General features: G+C 45.2%; 1 protein-coding gene across 12 annotated transcripts in view; it reads left to right on the top strand.

Moving 5' to 3' along the window:
• The window catches only part of CACNA1C (calcium voltage-gated channel subunit alpha1 C), a 431,380-nt gene extending 415,600 nt beyond the window's left edge, over positions 1–15,780 (top strand). For 5 of the 12 annotated variants that reach the window (XM_027905708.1, XM_027905679.1, XM_027905670.1 and 2 more), the window contains 8 exons: positions 776–925; positions 1,906–2,258; positions 3,088–3,114; positions 4,499–4,627; positions 5,040–5,149; positions 7,039–7,142; positions 9,629–9,952; positions 10,208–15,780. In XM_027905708.1, coding sequence (XP_027761509.1) covers positions 776–925; positions 1,906–2,258; positions 3,088–3,114; positions 4,499–4,627; positions 5,040–5,149; positions 7,039–7,142; positions 9,629–9,952; positions 10,208–10,504 — 1,494 coding nt within the window. In that variant the 3' untranslated portion in view covers positions 10,505–15,780. The remainder of the gene's footprint in view (positions 1–775; positions 926–1,905; positions 2,259–3,087; positions 3,115–4,498; positions 4,628–5,039; positions 5,150–7,038; positions 7,143–9,628; positions 9,953–10,207) is intronic. The other 7 variants (XM_027905723.1, XM_027905715.1, XM_027905690.1 and 4 more) reach the window with 2 other exon arrangements.
• Positions 15,781–16,814: the final 1,034 nt, after the last annotated feature.

The raw sequence follows: 16,814 nt of genomic DNA, 5'->3' as shown, positions 1-16,814 counted from the left end.
TATTCCCATATACGGTCTACCCTTTCTGAGGGTAATCACTGTAACAGGGTCAGGGAGAGCATGTTGCCAGGAGGCAAAATCAGTTAAAAAGCAAAAAGCACACCTGGATGCCAAGACCATCCCGTGGACAGGGCATCAGGCTCAAAGAACTGGGATCTGTTCACCTCTCTGCTACACGTTAACTAGGTGGACTGCCAGGCTGTGTGAAAGAATGAGAAAGCCCCATTGACTGTACAGGCAGCACCATTTATGTCTCTTGAGGGTAAAGTGAGCAAGAAGGGTGACTCTGGAGTTTCAGCGAGTTAAAAAGTGCTGTGATGCGAGGACAAAGACAGAATGAGTATACCCACAGATTACTGCCCTGGATGGACAGGTTCCAGTCGGTGAGGAGTTTGAGGACTGTCCAGATCCAGATGCCAGAAGTTTAGCTATTAAATCCATATTTAAGCTGCTAATTAAAAAGAAGAGATTTTCAGAGGCGCCAGAGTACATGGTTCAGCTGGAACTGTGACTGCTCAAGGGCTTCTAGTTGTGGAGTTGAAAGCACACAGACCTGCTTAGTCAAGCCTGTAGATTTATGTCTGTGTCCTGTTGTGATGAAGCCAGGGGACTAGCAACAACCATTCCTGGCTCATATTGCTAAGAGTTTCTCCCTATCTATGTTTTTCTAGGAGCTGGGGATGTTATGTTAAGTAAAAGGGCTTCACAGAGCTTAGGAAGAAATGGCAATGCAGTTATTTCTCCCGTATCCACTCGGAGATATGAAGCTCTATAGTTTGCTGTTTTGCAGGCTGGTCTGCGCACACTCCACGACATCGGGCCAGAGATCCGGCGAGCAATTTCTGGAGACCTGACTGCTGAAGAAGAGTTAGATAAGGCCATGAAAGAAGCTGTCTCTGCTGCCTCTGAAGATGATATCTTCCGGGTAGGTGCCTGAACAAGTTTGAGAGTTGAGACTAGACCAGTAACTGAGCTCAGAGTGCTACATTCTCTATTATGCCTTCTGCATTTCAGACCTTCTTGTTTTGTAGGTCCTACTAGAAAACAGTGTAGTGAACCTAGGAGGCTGGGTCCTGAGATGTTTGCACAGTTTTACCCCAATTTCTTCTCTCTTTGTCTCAAAGGAAACTCCTCAGTGGAAGTTCCCCTCACAAAATCTAAATTAAAGAACAGATCTGTTAAACCATCTCACAGTCTGCAGAGCAGCAGCCAGGCACGCTTAAGTGTTTTGTCCACTCTTTTCTGTGGCACAAGTAGCATCCTTCCAAAAAGGACACCAGAACCCAATAGAGATCCTATAGAAGGAGGAAATTTTCTGATCAAGTTACCTAAATCTTTTCTTTCTTATTTCATTCCTATTTCTTGTAATTGTCTCCTCTGGTAATTTTTCCTCTCTCTTGGTGTTTTCCTCCTTTCCTTACAGAAAGATGCTGCCAGTTCTTTACTCGCCATCTAAACAGTACATAACTGGCTCACTAAATATTTCATCATTTCTTCCTCCAGGTGATTAACAGTTTCTGGTGCTCTTCTCAAATTCCCTCTTGTGTCTAAATGTTCCTTTGCAACTGCACTGGGAAAACCAGACAGCAGCTACGTGGTTCTTGCATCCCTACCCAGTCATGCATTTCCAGGACTGATGGGAGGTGTAGAGACACCTTTGCCTCACCTATACACTTGGCCAGTCCTGTGAAATATCATAGAAAGCTAAAATATCCACAGCCTGTGGGTACCTAGTCTCTGTGACAGAGAAATTCCACACAATGCCTTCTGGAAGAGAGAACACCAGTGCCATGAACACTTCTGTTCTCACTTTTTTTTTCTCAAGAACAGGCTAAGCAGGAAACACTAGGGCCCTAGCACATCTTCTCACTCACAAAGGGAAAATCATTTCTGTTTTTCTGTCAGAGAGCTGGAGGCTTGTTTGGAAACCATGTCAGCTATTACCAAAGTGATGGCAGGAGCGCATTTCCCCAGACATTTACCACTCAGCGACCTCTACACATCAATAAGTCTGGCAACAACCACGGAGATACCGAGTCTCCATCTCACGAGAAGCTGGTGGACTCCACCTTCACTCCCAGCAGCTACTCATCTTCAGGCTCCAATGCCAACATCAACAATGCGAACAACACTGCCCTGTGCCGCTTCCCCAGCCCACCCACCTACCCCAGCACTGTCAGCACAGTGGAAGGCCATGGGACCCCCTTATCACCCACGATATGTGTGCAGGAGGCTCCTTGGAAACTACCATCCAAAAGGTAAGTTTCACAGCAGAGTAAGTCAAGGGACTGGGTATAGGAACATGCATGCAAACACCAGAGCACTGCTGCCTAGCTGAAGTCACTCCCAGACATTGCCCAGCCTGCAGCCTGGATCGAGCCTTCTGGTTCTCCACTTGTGCCAAAGCCCACGGTGCAACAGATAAGCATCAGTCGAGCACTGCAAGGCAGCAGCACTCTTGCTGGTCAACTCACTTGATTTCTTTCGGTTTTATCATGAAGAAACCTCTGTAAGAACCAAAAGGGAGGGGTTTTATCTACTGGTAACTGAAGGAGACTGCAATTCATTTCTTAATCACCCAGCAGGGAGCTCTGAGGAAGTCAGTGGTTTTTCATTCAGTGGGTCACATCCCTACAGAGTCACCAAAAGCATTCTAGGGGAAGGGAGGCAAGGTTTTCAGAAATGCAGTACTGTGCAACACAAAGAAAATCCCCTTCTCTGGACAGTTCTCAGGCTCTCTACACACAGATGACTAGTATGAAAGGAGTATAATTTTTTTCAATGGGGGATTTCAGTAACAGCAGGATTTTTTTTTTCAGTGCAGAGAGTGGGCAGTGTGAAAAGGTGAACAAGTGCTGCCCCTGAAAAGGATGGAATAGAAAAATAAGACAGAGGAAATTCAGTGAGTGCAGAATTGCCCAAGAGTCCCAGGGTTTTTCTATTTCATGCCTTCCTGAGGGAGGCCACGGGAGTTGCACAACACGTGTTACCATGTGCCTTCCTCCTTTGCTGACTTGCGCTGATGTGACACTGCTAACGTGGTGTTCTTTTCTCTCCTTGCTTCCTTGGGCACCCTCTCTGAATTAGGACACATTACTACGAAACACTGGGACGGTATGTGCTCTCCATAACATCTAACGCTGTCCGGGTGTAAGACTCATTGTTCATCCTATGCCGAAGTCCAAATTCCCATTAATGTTGAATACAGGCTCTTCTTTTTGGTGTCAGTAGGCCTGAAAGAGAGAGAATGATAGGCATGACAGCTCCAGGAAATGCTCCTAACACAGGGCAGGTAGTGATTCATGGGCAGTTTCTAGCTGTTTTCTAGATTTGAGGTTTTTTTAGAGTTTCAAGCTGGGCTCACACATCTATGCACTCTCTGATCACATCATAGTCAAGTACACTCTGGCATGTTCATACAAAAAATTCTGTATGGTTTTGGCTAAACACAGACTGTTGAGCAGGAGGAGATGCCATGTACTGATTTTTTCCCCTCTGCACTTTAGCAGTTTTACTACTCTCCCATTTAAGGAGGAAGGTGGCTCCAGCACAGTCCTACAGACTCTCGAAGCCTACAGGCTCCCTTATACCATGCATGCACACATTTTTTCCAATGCTTTTTGCTTAAACCAGATGACAAAATAATGTTTCCTCTCCGGACCCTGAAAGATGAAAACAAAACAAAACAAAACAAAACAACAAAAACCTGCCACACTGCTCTTTTCTGCAATTGCTAGTAAGAAACTGAGATTGTTTCCAATACTGCCATGTTGGTACCTCAAAAATTCAAGCTACCTTCAGAGTTTACTTTACTCCTCAGAAAACACAAAGTCCAAATGAAGTGAAATGTGAGTGCCCAAATGTGAAACAGAGGGACAGAGAGGAGGCAAGCAGGGAATTAAGGGCTGTTACACCTAAAGTTCTGAACAGATCCTACTGAATTTAGTAGAAGCTCTCTGCAGTTAGTGATGAGAAAAAAAGGCACCAAAGGTGGAAAAGACAGCAGGGAGCGAAAGTGTGAACAGGGGGCAGAGGGCAGAGATGGTGCAGAGTAAGGGATTTGGGAGGCAGAGACCAGACATCACTGAGCTGAGAGGGTTACTGTGAGTGTCTAGGAGGCTTCTCTGAAATCCATAATCACGGCTTTTGTAACAAGAGCCCACCTCAGATTTTGCTTTGAATTCAGTGAGGTGTATCTTTGCAAGTGTGGTCACTAATAGATGTGCACACTAATAGAGTTCATGTAGTCACAGATGACAATAATACATTTACAGTATTGTTCAGCATTGATTTAAGAAACTCGTCCTCTGACAGAGGACACTGACAAGGGTTGCTGCTTTGTATTTGTGAACTCTGTGGCTCTGTTCAGTCATTGATTTTTCTATGATGGCTCTTCAGCATTATAATAAACTGAGACAGATGGAGCCTGTCATTCTTGTCTTTGTAACAGGTTGTCTTTACCATCTCCATATCTTGACTTGTCTTTTTTGCTCATTAGCTCCAGTTCCAGAGACAGCCAGCTGGCAATTGTTTGCCAAGAGGAAGTGTCTCAGGATGAGACTTATGATGAAAATTTGAATGAAGACATTGAGTACTGTAGTGAACCAAGTCTGCTCTCTACCGAAATGTGAGCTTTGCAGCTTTAATCAAGGTGTTTGGGTGGTTCTTTGATTAAGGGGGAGAGGTGGGAAGAGGTGACCTTTTTCAGTTTATGGGATTAGGTCAGAACCCGCAGTTCAGCCCTAGAAGTAACATTGAAAAGAATATCTTTCACCTAGGATTTTCCTTCTTCTCTGAAGGAGACATCTGGATCTGCAGGGCCTTCCTCCACATTCCATTCTACCACCTGATGTTCCCAAATCTCTTTTTTAGAGGGGTTCTCTGTCTCATGGTTGTTACTGCTCCTGGACCAGTTATAGCTTGAAGCTAGCTCACTATTGCATCCTTCTGCTAGCATGATCTTCCTGGCTTCCTTGCTGCAAGAGGGGTTATTCTGTCCAATGTCAGCTGCTTTTCTAAGTCTCTGTTCTCCTTTCCAGGCTTGACTACCAAGATGATGAAAACAGACAACTCACTCCACCAGAAAACAGCAAAGGAGAGGACACCCGGCACTCTCCGAAGAAAGGGTTTCTGTGCTCCTCAGCACTAGGTAACCTCCCAGCAGGACACAGGGGCTGTGCTCTCCTCTGCCTTGATGGAGTTCTCACATCTCGCTGGGGGAATCCCAGCCTGTGTGGGCACAGAGGTTGCTGTTTGCTGCCTTTGGCTTGTCAGAGCAGGAATCCCGATCATGCACATGACTCTGCTGACTTTATGCTCTCAGTCAGTAGATGAACCTGTGGCTGTTTGGATAGTCCATGTGATCTGTTTGACAAAACCTGCCTGTGAATTAGAGGGGTTTGTGTGAGCACTGTGGACTCTCCAAACAGTCACCAGGGAATCACTGAATGGGCTAGCCTTGAATATACGGTTTTCTGGTCTGTGTGTATTCAGCAAGGTGAGGTTGTTTCTGTTGTTTGCTACCAGGAACACAGCGAATTTCAGATTAATTTAACAAAACACAAATTTATTACCTGCTCAGATTGTACCTGGAGATTTTCAAGTGCTTGAGCCTGTAGACTACACAGTCAGGTGAAATACATGAACCACAAGATTTCTTGAAAGTATCAAGACAAATGTAAGAGTCAGTGAGAAAATATTTTTCAGCCTTTTTCCTGGAGAACAAGAACATTGCTGAGAGAAACCAAAAAGAATCATGTATATAAAATATATTCCATAAAATAACAGTGACAGACTAGGCAGTGTAATGGTTAAAGTGAGGCTACTGAGTCTTCACTCAAACCCTTCAAGATGCTTGTACAATTCAGTGTTCTAAAAGCATTTATTTTATTTCAAATCTTAAAATATTAGGCAACAACAATTCCTATCTGTAAGGCAGTCAGTCCTTGATACAACGCTTCATTAACGACATCCTAGTGAATATTTACACAGTAATGTCAAACTCATTTTACTACTTTTTTTTTTTTTTTTTCTGTAGAAAGAGAAAATACTTTTAACCTGCATTGTAACATTCATTCTCTGGGTTATAATGCAACCCCTCCTAGCCAATGTCCTCTCCAACCTCTGAGAGGACTTTTTCTCAACAAATCAAAATTATAGATACATACTAATTTCAGAATTCTAATTTTCTTTCATTCTTTAGAAAAATGTCAACAGGATTAAGAAGCCCCCAAAATATTTCAATGTGCCATGCAGTGTGTCATGCATTAAATCTTTAATATTGGATTTATTTGCTATTCTCCAGAAATAAAGCCCTTGCTTCTTTTCATAAACATACTTTGCAGTACTTTAAATTCTTAATAGGGAGAAGAATTTCTCTTATTTAGAGAAATAAAGTTTAATTTTATAGCAAGTAAACAATGCAACTGTTTCAACAGTTTCCCCTAAAATCTTTTTTCTCTTCCCCTCTTTCCAAACTTTGAAAATGCTTTATGTCTAAGTCACCTTCCATTCACCAGTAAATTCATCATTCATTAATTCACTTCCACTTGACCTTGCTATAGACACAGTCTCATAAACCGTGGTATGTCTGGCAGCTAAGGGACACGGATCACATGCAAGCAGGAGGCCAATGTCACCTGAGCAGCCTGACATCCCCTTCTGCATGTTGTGTACAGCCAGGCACAGCACCAGAGCCTCAGCTGCCACCATCAGTCCTGACAAGGGCTTTGTCTGAACCAGAGAGGTCTGAGAACTCTTCCACTGTTCAGGAGGGAAATGTTTTTTGAAAGAGGAAAAATAAAAATCATTGTTCAGAATTTTATCTGAAGGTAGTGTTGGTCAGTTCACAATGCCTCGCTGATTTTTGCAAATACATGTGCTCTGGAAAGGGCGAGGTGTCGAGGGAAAGTGGACAGAGGTGAAAATGGGGGTGCCTTTGCTGTATCTCCAATGGGACTACACTAAGGGAAATGGAAAACAGATTACCTGTAGTGTGTTATGAGTGATGGACACAGTTGTGTGTGATTGCTCTTTCAGGTCGAAGGGCATCTTTTCACTTAGAGTGTTTGAAAAGACAGAAGAACCAGGGCGTGGACGTCTCGCAGAAGACGGTTCTGCCTTTGCATCTGGTACATCATCAGGTAAGTGTTGATGACCACAAAGGGCCCAGCAATGAAACTGAAACCCTACTTTCTGCAGTACCTCCCCAGTGCATCCCAAACAACTTTTTAAAAGCCAGCTGGGATAGTTTCTAGACCCACATCAAGGGTCCAGTTTCTAGAAATCAGATTTGCCATCATGCTCATTCCTGCTTTCAGGATTGAAGAAGAATGCTACAGGAATATGTCCTTTGCAGTCAGCAGAGTTATTATTTTCTGATGTTAGTAAAAGAATAAAATAAAATACTAGCTAAAAGATAAAAATAGCTACCCAAATTGCATGCTGCAGTGCAGTTACACTGGCTTTGATGGTAGTGTGCATATGAACAGAATGCACGGAGTCTACTTTCATATTAATTAAAGATAACCAGTAAATGTAATTATTCATTTTAAAACATAATCTGATTGCATGTCATTAATCAGCTTCTCAAGCCCTTTGTAACTGTGTTCAGCAGCCTATCAAACATATGCTTTGGCACGTACCTAGATGATTAGCCAGCCGTCATACTCCAAAGCAGATTTGTGTCTTTTATTTTGATGATGCCACTTTTTGTCACCATAGAAGAAACAGGTGCAGATGTTAGTGCCAGCCTTGCAAGGGTGGGGTCCTGCTCCATGCAGTTCCCCAGGGCAGGGCAGAATGATCTTGTCACCTCCTCTGCTGCCACAGGGGTACAAAATACTACACAGCAGGGCTGGGAAAAGTGAGAAGTCAGAGCAGAGGAGCGAGAGGGGAGCGTGTTTGAGGCTCCCTGGCTTTTCTCACCTCCACTCCCAGAGAGTGATCCTTCAGTACTCAAGTTCCAGAAAGCAGTAGTCTGCAGAGTTACAGCTGTGGCAGGGACAACCAGAACATGCCTTGGAGCAGGGAGGAGTGGGCAGGAAACAGCTTCTCACATTCAACACAGGAGCAACAGCTCTCCTGAGACTTCCTGCCCACCCATGGCAGGCCAGGCAGAGGGAACACGTGCTTCCCACCCTCTCAGCCCACCCAGCTGGCAGAATCAGCTCCCTCCAACCCGTACAGATAGGATGGAGCTACTTCATCCCTCCTCATCCCTCCACAAAAACCTAGAGGGATGAGGCTCTGTCCACCCAAGTGTCACTTAGCCAGACTGAAGGGCTATCCTGCAATAGGCATCTGGCCTTCAGCTGACAACACTGAAGACCTGGCAGTTTAGGGGATGTGCTGAGGCCACCACAGCCTGCAGGGCATAACTTATACTGAGAAATTTTTAAGGGCTTTCTTCTTCATTGAAATCTGATAGGAGTCTGACATCTAATTCCTGGAAAAATCTTGGTGAACTCTGTAGGTGACTAAGAATTAATTCTTTTGTTCATCTGTCACTGAAGTCATCAGCACAGCATAGTTATCAGTTCCCAAGGATTTCAGCGGCAGATGGGCTGAGCTTCACTGAACATTGGATAGCTTAAAGTTAGCTCTCTAGTTTAAATTGGTCAGTTCAGGCCCACTGTGGTCAACAGCACGAAGGAGCATCTCCAAAGGGCAGGTTTAAGTCTAGTGTAAGTTGTAGAGGGCATTTTCAGAGAGAATATTTTTAGGCAGGGATTGAAGAGACGGGAGGCTTGCCAGTGTCTCTCTACACAGTTAGCTTAGACTACACATGGAGCCTTCAGATAGCTGAAGCTGGGTGAGACTAACCCCAGCCTGAACAAAGGGATTTTCTGCAACACAGTCCACATACTCATGTATTTTCTGTCCGTTTATTCCATTGCTCATACTGGGCTGCAGTGAGCTCTGTGACTGAGCTTACAACTCTGACAGTATTGCTTATAGAATAAGGAGGCAGTCACCATGAATAAGGCATCAGATCAGCCCTGTGCAACATGGGGCTTCTTGAGAAATTTGTTATAAGAGGAGGCTGGATGACTCAGAGGTGGTGTAAATTATTACAGGAAGGACTTGGATGGCTGACAGTATAATCATCAGACATTGATCCTCCCACCAACAGCAGATGCCTTAAAATCCAGTGGTGGATTTAAAGTTATTGCCAACTGTAGGCATATGTAAAATTCATATCTGGTATCTGTTCAGGTTCCTCAGTAGACACTTAGAGAAAACACAGCAACTGGCGATAAAAGCTCACGGTATGTGTGGGGGCAGTGGTGGGAAAATGAATTGCTGTATCACCCCCTGGAGAAGAGGTGGGTTTTGGCAAGGCTGTGGGGAGCAGGGCTGCATCCCTCCTGTCAGTGCCATGGCTCCAAGGCCAAAGAACTGCAGTTGTGAAAGTTTTCAGTCTAGTGCTTGGCACTAGCACAGGGCACACCATTTAAAGGAAAACAAGTTTGCAGCAAACATCCAAACCCATTGAGGAGCTGGTGGCTGTTTTCACGAGCCTCGAGAATCTTCAGGCCTTTCTCGAGGGGTTTCTCCAGAACCAACTCCTTCCAGCCCTGCCGCCAAGCCCAAGCTCTCACTCATCTTGCTCCTCCTCTGTCTGCAGGCATTAGCGGTGGCCGGCCTGAGTCCCCTGCTCCAGCGAAGCCATTCCCCCACCACGTTCTCCCGTCTGTGTGCTACGCCCCCTGCCACCCCCTGCAACCGTGGCTGGCCGCAGCAGACCATCCCGACCCTGCGCCTCGATGGGGCGGAGTCCACTGAGAAGCTCAACAGCAGCTTCCCGTCGGTGCACTGCGGCTCCCGCTTCCCCGACAGCACCGGCTGCAGCAGCCCCAGGAGAGCCAGGCCGGTGTCCCTCACTGTCCCCAGCCCGACCGCCGGGAGCAGCAGGCAGTTCCACGGCAGCGCCAGCAGCCTGGTGGAAGCGGTAAGACCACAGAGGCACAAAGGGCACTGTTGTCAAGGCCGACTAGAAATAGGGCCCATGGAAGGGCAGGGCAACACATACATTGCTGCCCACAATGCCAAGAGTAGGAGAGCCCATCTCCAAGCGGCCTAAATGGGAGATGGAGCTCTGGGGAAAACACAGCAGTGAAGAGGGTTGTGTTAGAGGCGTGACAGGGTTGACGATGCAGAGTACTAACATGTGTCTTTGTTTCTGGTTCCCTGCCTGCTTTTGAAGGTCTTGATCTCGGAAGGACTGATGCAGTTTGCTCAAGATCCAAAGTTCATTGAGGTCACAACCCAGGAGCTCGCAGACGCCTGCGACATGACGATAGAAGAGATGGAAAATGCAGCAGACAACATTCTCAATGGTAACAGCAAGCAGAGCCCCAATGGCAACCTCTTGCCTTTTGCTAACTGCAGGGACCCAGGGCAGGACAGTGCAGGAGAGGAAGAGGAAGAGGTGCAGAACCCGGATTGTAGAATAAGTCAGGAGGAGCTCAAGGACAGCAGGATTTATATCAGCAGCCTGTAGTTGCCAGGGCTGGAAGCGATGCTGGTTTTTTATTTGTTTCAATGTTCCTAATGGGTTTGTTTCAGAAGTGCCTCACTGTTCTCGTGACCTGGAGTAACCGGAACAGCGTTCTTCATTCATTTCTGTTGGGACGAGTCGCAGAGTTGGGTGGTGTAAGAAAGCTTTTCAGGAGAGGATATAACCCCAGCACGTGTCCATGAAGGAAGAGTGAGGAGGAGGAAGAAGAGAAGGAGAGCCAGCTCCCTCTTTTTTTCAATCCCTGCACAAGGAACGACAACTGCCTCCGGAGCACGAAGGGGAACCTCAGCTTCCTGTGGATGGCCCTAGCCAAAAGGACCCTGCGCCAAACGGGTGTCTTTCGACTTTGCTTGTAAAAATCATTTTGCACATATTCTGTATGAGCCTCACCGTCTCCATAAAGCCAAGGCCCTTTGATTCGGAAGGAGAGGAAGACTTCTGCTGTGGATTCCCACGCCACGAGGGGGAGGAGGAAGCAGGAGAAGCGCAGGGGTGCCCGAGGGGCAAGCAGCAGAGCTGCCCAGCCCTGCCGAGACTCCCAGGCAGCGGTCCCTGCCAACCAATCCGAGTGCAGGCAGCCACTCCTGCCGACCAATCAGAGCTCGGGCAGTCACCTGCCAGCCAATCCGAGCTCAGGCAGCCTCCTGCCAGCCAATCAGAGCTCAGACAGCCAGCCATGCCAGCCAATGGGAGCACTGGCTCTGCGGTGGGGCAGAGCCAACCCGCCTCGCCCATGCTGAGGTGGTGGTGGGCTCGTGTAGATCTCTTCTTGTTTTGCAGTTTGATATTTCCTTGAAAGCATGTTGCAGTTTTTATTTTGACTTTTTTCTTTTTCTTTTTTCTTTTTTTTTTTTTTTTTTTGAGGGAGAAGGGAGTGTTTACAGCGTTTTGTAATCACCTACCTTTTTTGGTTTGGTTTATTTTCACCTTTGCAAATGTTAAATTGGTTTGATCATGTTGTATTATTTAAACTGGGGGGGGTGGTTTCTCCATTGAAATTTGGTAGAAGTATAATGATAATAGACGAGTTTTACCAACCATTATGTACACCAAGAATTTGTAATTTTATTTACTAGTAACTGAAACCTTTTTTTGTTGTTGTTTTATAATTTAAAGATAGTAGGCAATGCACTTGATATAGTCTTGCACATTTGAGTGATTGATTTGGGTTCTTTTTAGTGCTAAGTATATCTGTGAGTGTGGGAGCAATACGGGGCGAGTGTGCGTGCGCGCGCGTGTGTGTGTGTAAGTGCATGCAGCTCTCCACATCCTGGTCTGAGCTGCAGGAGATCTGTATCTGGGGCCATTTGAATGCAAAAACGAACCACTGTCTCTGCTTTGGAAAAGGGAATCAGTAACTTTGCATTTTCTGTTCCACAAGATATGCAAAAACAATGCAATAATATTAATTTTGAAAATAAAATTGTAAGTTGTGTTGGCATTAAAACTGTATAGAAAAAAAATAAATTGTGGGGGTGGGGGGAAACTAAAAAGAAAAAAAAACCCAGAAGGCGTTACGCTTCGATATATTCCGTGTGATGTTTTATTGCATTGATAATGTTTCTGTTGAAGAAACCGTTATACTTGAATTCAGGTCAGTTTCAGTATTTTTCAAATATTTTTTTAAAATGAATTGCAATTGTGCCAAGCAAAGATAATGAATCGAATTAAGTTTGTTTAAAAAAAAAAAGAAAAAAAAAGAATCACTTCTTGTATATTTTGCTGCATGTCAAGTGAATCATTTCGTATTTGGAATGTGCCAAGCTTTACCTTTGAACTTTTAAGTGCTTTTCTACGTGTGGTTGGGGAAAGGGGTACTGTTTTGATTTTTTTTCCTTTTTTAATTTGTACAATGAACAAAGTGTACCTGGTGTAAGTAACTATTCTGCAATCCACTGACAGGTTGAACGTTACTGATTTTGCATATCTTGTGTTCATTTTCCTTCTTCCTCACTCCCTTTTAACATGCACGGTGACTTTATTGGTAAAGAATCTTTCTTCCCTAGACTGGGACATTTTATTCAGGCTTCATTTTCTTTTGGTTTTGCACAGTTTCTCTAAAGGTCTTGTCCCACTCAAGAGTGGCAAGACCCCCAAGCTCATTTGGCAGATCCATCCTACATATTCAGCTGGCACCAGCAATTCAAGGAGTGAGGGAAAAAAATCTGCTTTCAAAATTATTTAATTAGATAGCTGACCCTGCTCAATTATAGCAGGGTGCTGGGATAAGAAATGCAAGAATCAGAATAATTAGCAAAGTGCAGTTATCTAACTCTGGCCTGGACTGAAAGCAGAGGGTAAGTGAGGGAGGGAGCTCTGGATCTTTATTAGGAGAATTGCTGCAGTTTGGTCAAGATGCAGATGCTGAGTGACTTTTGGGTGTTCCTATGCATAGCATAGTCTCAGTCCTTTTCCCAGACTTTAGTGGATGGGTCAGATTCTAAGCCACAAAACATCTGACAGCACAGCTTGTCCCAGCCAGATTTTCTGACTAGTGCGTATGAAACTGTCTTTTCTCACACTGATACTCATCCCTAACCCATGAGAGAGGCTGAAAAAAACAGGCATGTATTGCTAGATTTTATGCAACTGATTTTTGTCCAGACTACTGCTGTTTTTCCTCCCTTCTTAAGATGGTTCACAAGTTTGCAGATCAGTGCTGAGTTGGGTGGTGTGATCTGACTCAGATCTAAACTTCCATTCAAATCCTGAGCTTCTGCAGATGTCCCAGAACACCATGTATTGCATACTTTGATTACATTGTTTTTGTAATGCTCTTGTTTTTCTTCTTGATTCTCTGGGGCATAAAGGAGAAATAGCAAAGGGTGGTTTTGACAGTACATTTTTTGAACCAGCCAGTATCAGCTCAAGATACCTTCAGAAAAACCCCAAGTACGTTTAAACTAGAGAAATACAAATCCATTTGTACAACCATCTGTCATCAAAGTCATAATTCAAGACTTCTTTGGAGAAAGTATCGAGCTGATGTCAGTCAGTCAGTCTCACCCTTTCCATCCCTTGTGCCTGTATCAAGATGGGCACACAAGTGTGTCTCCCTTTGAGTTTGCTGCTGCTAGGGCTGATATGCTCCAAAGGTACTTGAAAGGAAAGAATGCTGTGCCTGGCAATGTAAGGGCTCCCTGTCTCATTTTCTTCCACTAGAAAGTCCATCTGACTTTCCCAGGGGGAAACAGAAGGTCTTCTCCACTCCTGACAAACAGAACACTTATCTAAATTAGCGGTGACAAAGGGCGTTTTGGATGTTTGGCAGTCCGTGTCATCCCTGAGGACTTCTCTTGATGGGAAGGGAAATGACAGAAATGATTATGCCCCACACATACCTGGTGAAAGCCGTGACTCCCTCGGGGGTCAGAGCCTACAATGTCCAGGGGAAACTCTGCTCTGTCCTAGGTCCTGCAGAGTGGAAAATGTATGGCTAGCAGAGAATGCACATGACTTTTGCAGTTTCAGGGGCAGGTACTCAATTTAGCAATTGCTGGTGCCAGCTGTACAAATTTCTCTTTCTGGGGAGGGCGGCATTTTTATTTATTTGTTTTGCATTTGAGGTACTTCCAATGTGCACATTGTGACAGGTCTGAGCAAAGAGCTACTGCCTGCTTCAAGTGAGGCAGAGTCTGGGGGACAGTGGGAAGGAGGGGGCAGGTTTAGTTCCTGGAGTGTTCTCTGTGTATGGGAGTGGATGGTGGGTATGTACAATCACTGTGCTGTGGATGGAAGCTTTGAGGGAACTGATGGCTGAGGAGTGGCATGGAAGGAAAGGAAAGAACGGGGAAAAGAAAACAATCTGCTGTTTGCCTGAGCCTCTCTGACTTGCAAGAGTACACTGCAGACTAAAGACATTTCTTCTAAAACAACAAACCTCCTCCCTGTATCACTCCTGCTCATTAGTCCAGACAGTACTGGGCCAGCCACACCGGGTGCATTTCTTTTTTTTCTTCCTTATTTCTGTGTGGCTGACTTGATGGGAAAGAAAGCGGAACTCATGATCCAGAGCTGGAGTTTCGATATCCACAAACCTTTTGTGCATCATCTGCCTCTTCAGCTGGACATGTGGACGATGATGGTGTAGATGCTGCTGCTACTGCAGGGGTCCCGCCTGGTTTATTACCCTGCCCACCACACCCCAGCACAGAGGGACAGCCAGAGAGGCGCCATGTACAGAATCGCATCTCTTTCTGCTTTGTTTTCTGACTCAGAACCCTGCCCCAATGACTACGACAACAACAACAACAAAGAAAGGGCAAATGCATTTTTTACATTTCTTGATAATTTCCAAAGCAATGTATCATTGCTTTCTTTAGACTGACGCCAATATAACAGTTGTATGGGTCTCAGCCAGGCTCCTGTGTCTTTTCTGCCCGATAGTTTCAGATTGCTGTATGGAATGTATGCGCGTTTGCACACAGACATGACCATACGGGGTGGCGGCACCACAGGCCCGTGGGGTTGCTCACCTGTGTCACAGATGAAGTTGGAAGCCTTGCTTCGTGCGTGTAGATGAGAAACCCCGAATCACTGGTCCAGTGAGCTGAAGTGAAGCAGCCCTGCTGGGACAGAACTGAGTTTCCTAAGATATATGCATGGTCCTGTTGTGACTGTCCCCATGGCAGGGGCAGGGTGGGGGAGAGGAACACTGAATGGGGAATTTGGACACAACAAAGTTGATATAAAAGAAGTAGAATCCAGTTGGGGTTTCTGGTAGTGGTGAGATTTTATCAGTTCTCATAATGAAAACTGTAGTGCATATAAAGAAAACATTCCAGGCCATCAGAAGCCCCAGTTCCCATCTTGCTAACATGAGGCTGGAGAGCACTAGAGGCCACAGAGGTTGTATTGATGCAAAGAATGTGGAAAACAGAACTGGGCCCTGAAAAATTTAATTATATTTTCCCCTCATTTTTTTTCTTCTTCAAAGAAGTCTAAGAAATATAATTCTCAGTAGCTGCACAGGGTTTCTTTTTTTCTTCTTCTAAATGCTGCAAAGTTTTTAAAGTTTTATTTTGGGTGAGCAAGCCCAGGGATCCAGAAGGTTTCCAGAGAGATCTCAGTCTGTGGAGCTTTTATCCCTCTTCCCGCTTTGTTTCTGGACAGCCGAAACCACTACGGCCTTGCTGCTAGAGCACCCTGAGGTGGGGTGGGTGAGGGCAGAAGCACAACAAGAGACATGCCCTGGACTGAAAACAGATTGGGCTCCAATTGCTCTCAGAGAAGTCAGTAGCATCACACTGGAATGGAAACAAAAAAAAACAAAAACAAAAACAAAAACAAAAACAAACGTCTTCTGATACAAACTTTAGTGTTCTAGTTAAATCCTCCATTCTTCCTCTGCCCCTTATGGGGAGCTTAGCTGTTAGCACTTGAGCATAAAAAACAGGCTTTCTTTAGGGGCACAGGGCTTGACTCAGTTGCCGAAATGTGGGAGTCTCCTGTCACCTGAGATACCCTACAGTAGCCTGCTGGGTCTGCAGCAGCTTGTTCAGAAAGGCACAACTCTGCCCTAGGCAGGGCTGGTGTCACAGCCATCAGCCCCAGTGGATGGCAGAGATCTCAGGTGGCCAGAGACAATTAGGCAACTTAATCAAGTCCCTTTCTAAAGGGCTGAGAGGAGCAGCACCTGTGACTGATGTAATGAGGGAATCTTCAGTAGCATTACCAAGGGCTTAGGCGGGAGCAGGAGTTTGTCTGCACATTCCCATGCTGTTGTTTTTCTACCCCAAGTCAGGCACACAGCCTCCACTCCAACAAGCTGACGTTAGGCCAGGTTTAGCAGCTGCATCCCAGGCCCAGTGGAGCAGGGGCAAGCCCAGGCGAGAGCAGGCATCACCTCCACCCAGCAACGACTTTTCCTGCCAGCGTTCCAACAGCCCCTTTCCAAAGCTTTATCCTATTCAAGACAGATCCACAAACTCAGACACCATTTGCTAGCCTCTTAATTTGGATGAAGAAATACCTGTGTTTTTCTGTTAGCTCTTTTCCCAAACAGGCTTTTAGTATTTTAAGCATCCTGAGTCAGTCTGCTCCCATCTCAAGCACCTAGGTAGACTGGCAGCCAAATACTATCTAAATATCATCAACTTTATGATTGCTCATAGAAATGATTGTTTCAAGCTTATTCAGTCTTGACAGTTTGAATGTGGGAAGATTTTGGAGTAGGAGGAGTGAGATTGTAAATATCTCTTTGACAAACATTGCTGCATCACACACAAAAAAATAAAAAGGGGGAGATACTTATAAAACTGCCTTAAAAATCTATTCCGAATGATGACATCTC

Source organism: Empidonax traillii, unplaced genomic scaffold, assembly GCF_003031625.1.
Source record: "Empidonax traillii isolate 1590-97213 ecotype Southwest subspecies unplaced genomic scaffold, ASM303162v1 scaffold25:size3598162, whole genome shotgun sequence".
Taxonomy (NCBI): Eukaryota; Metazoa; Chordata; class Aves; order Passeriformes; family Tyrannidae; genus Empidonax; species Empidonax traillii.
Note: the sequence above shows the minus strand (reverse complement) of the source record. Positions and strands in the feature narration are given on the sequence as shown.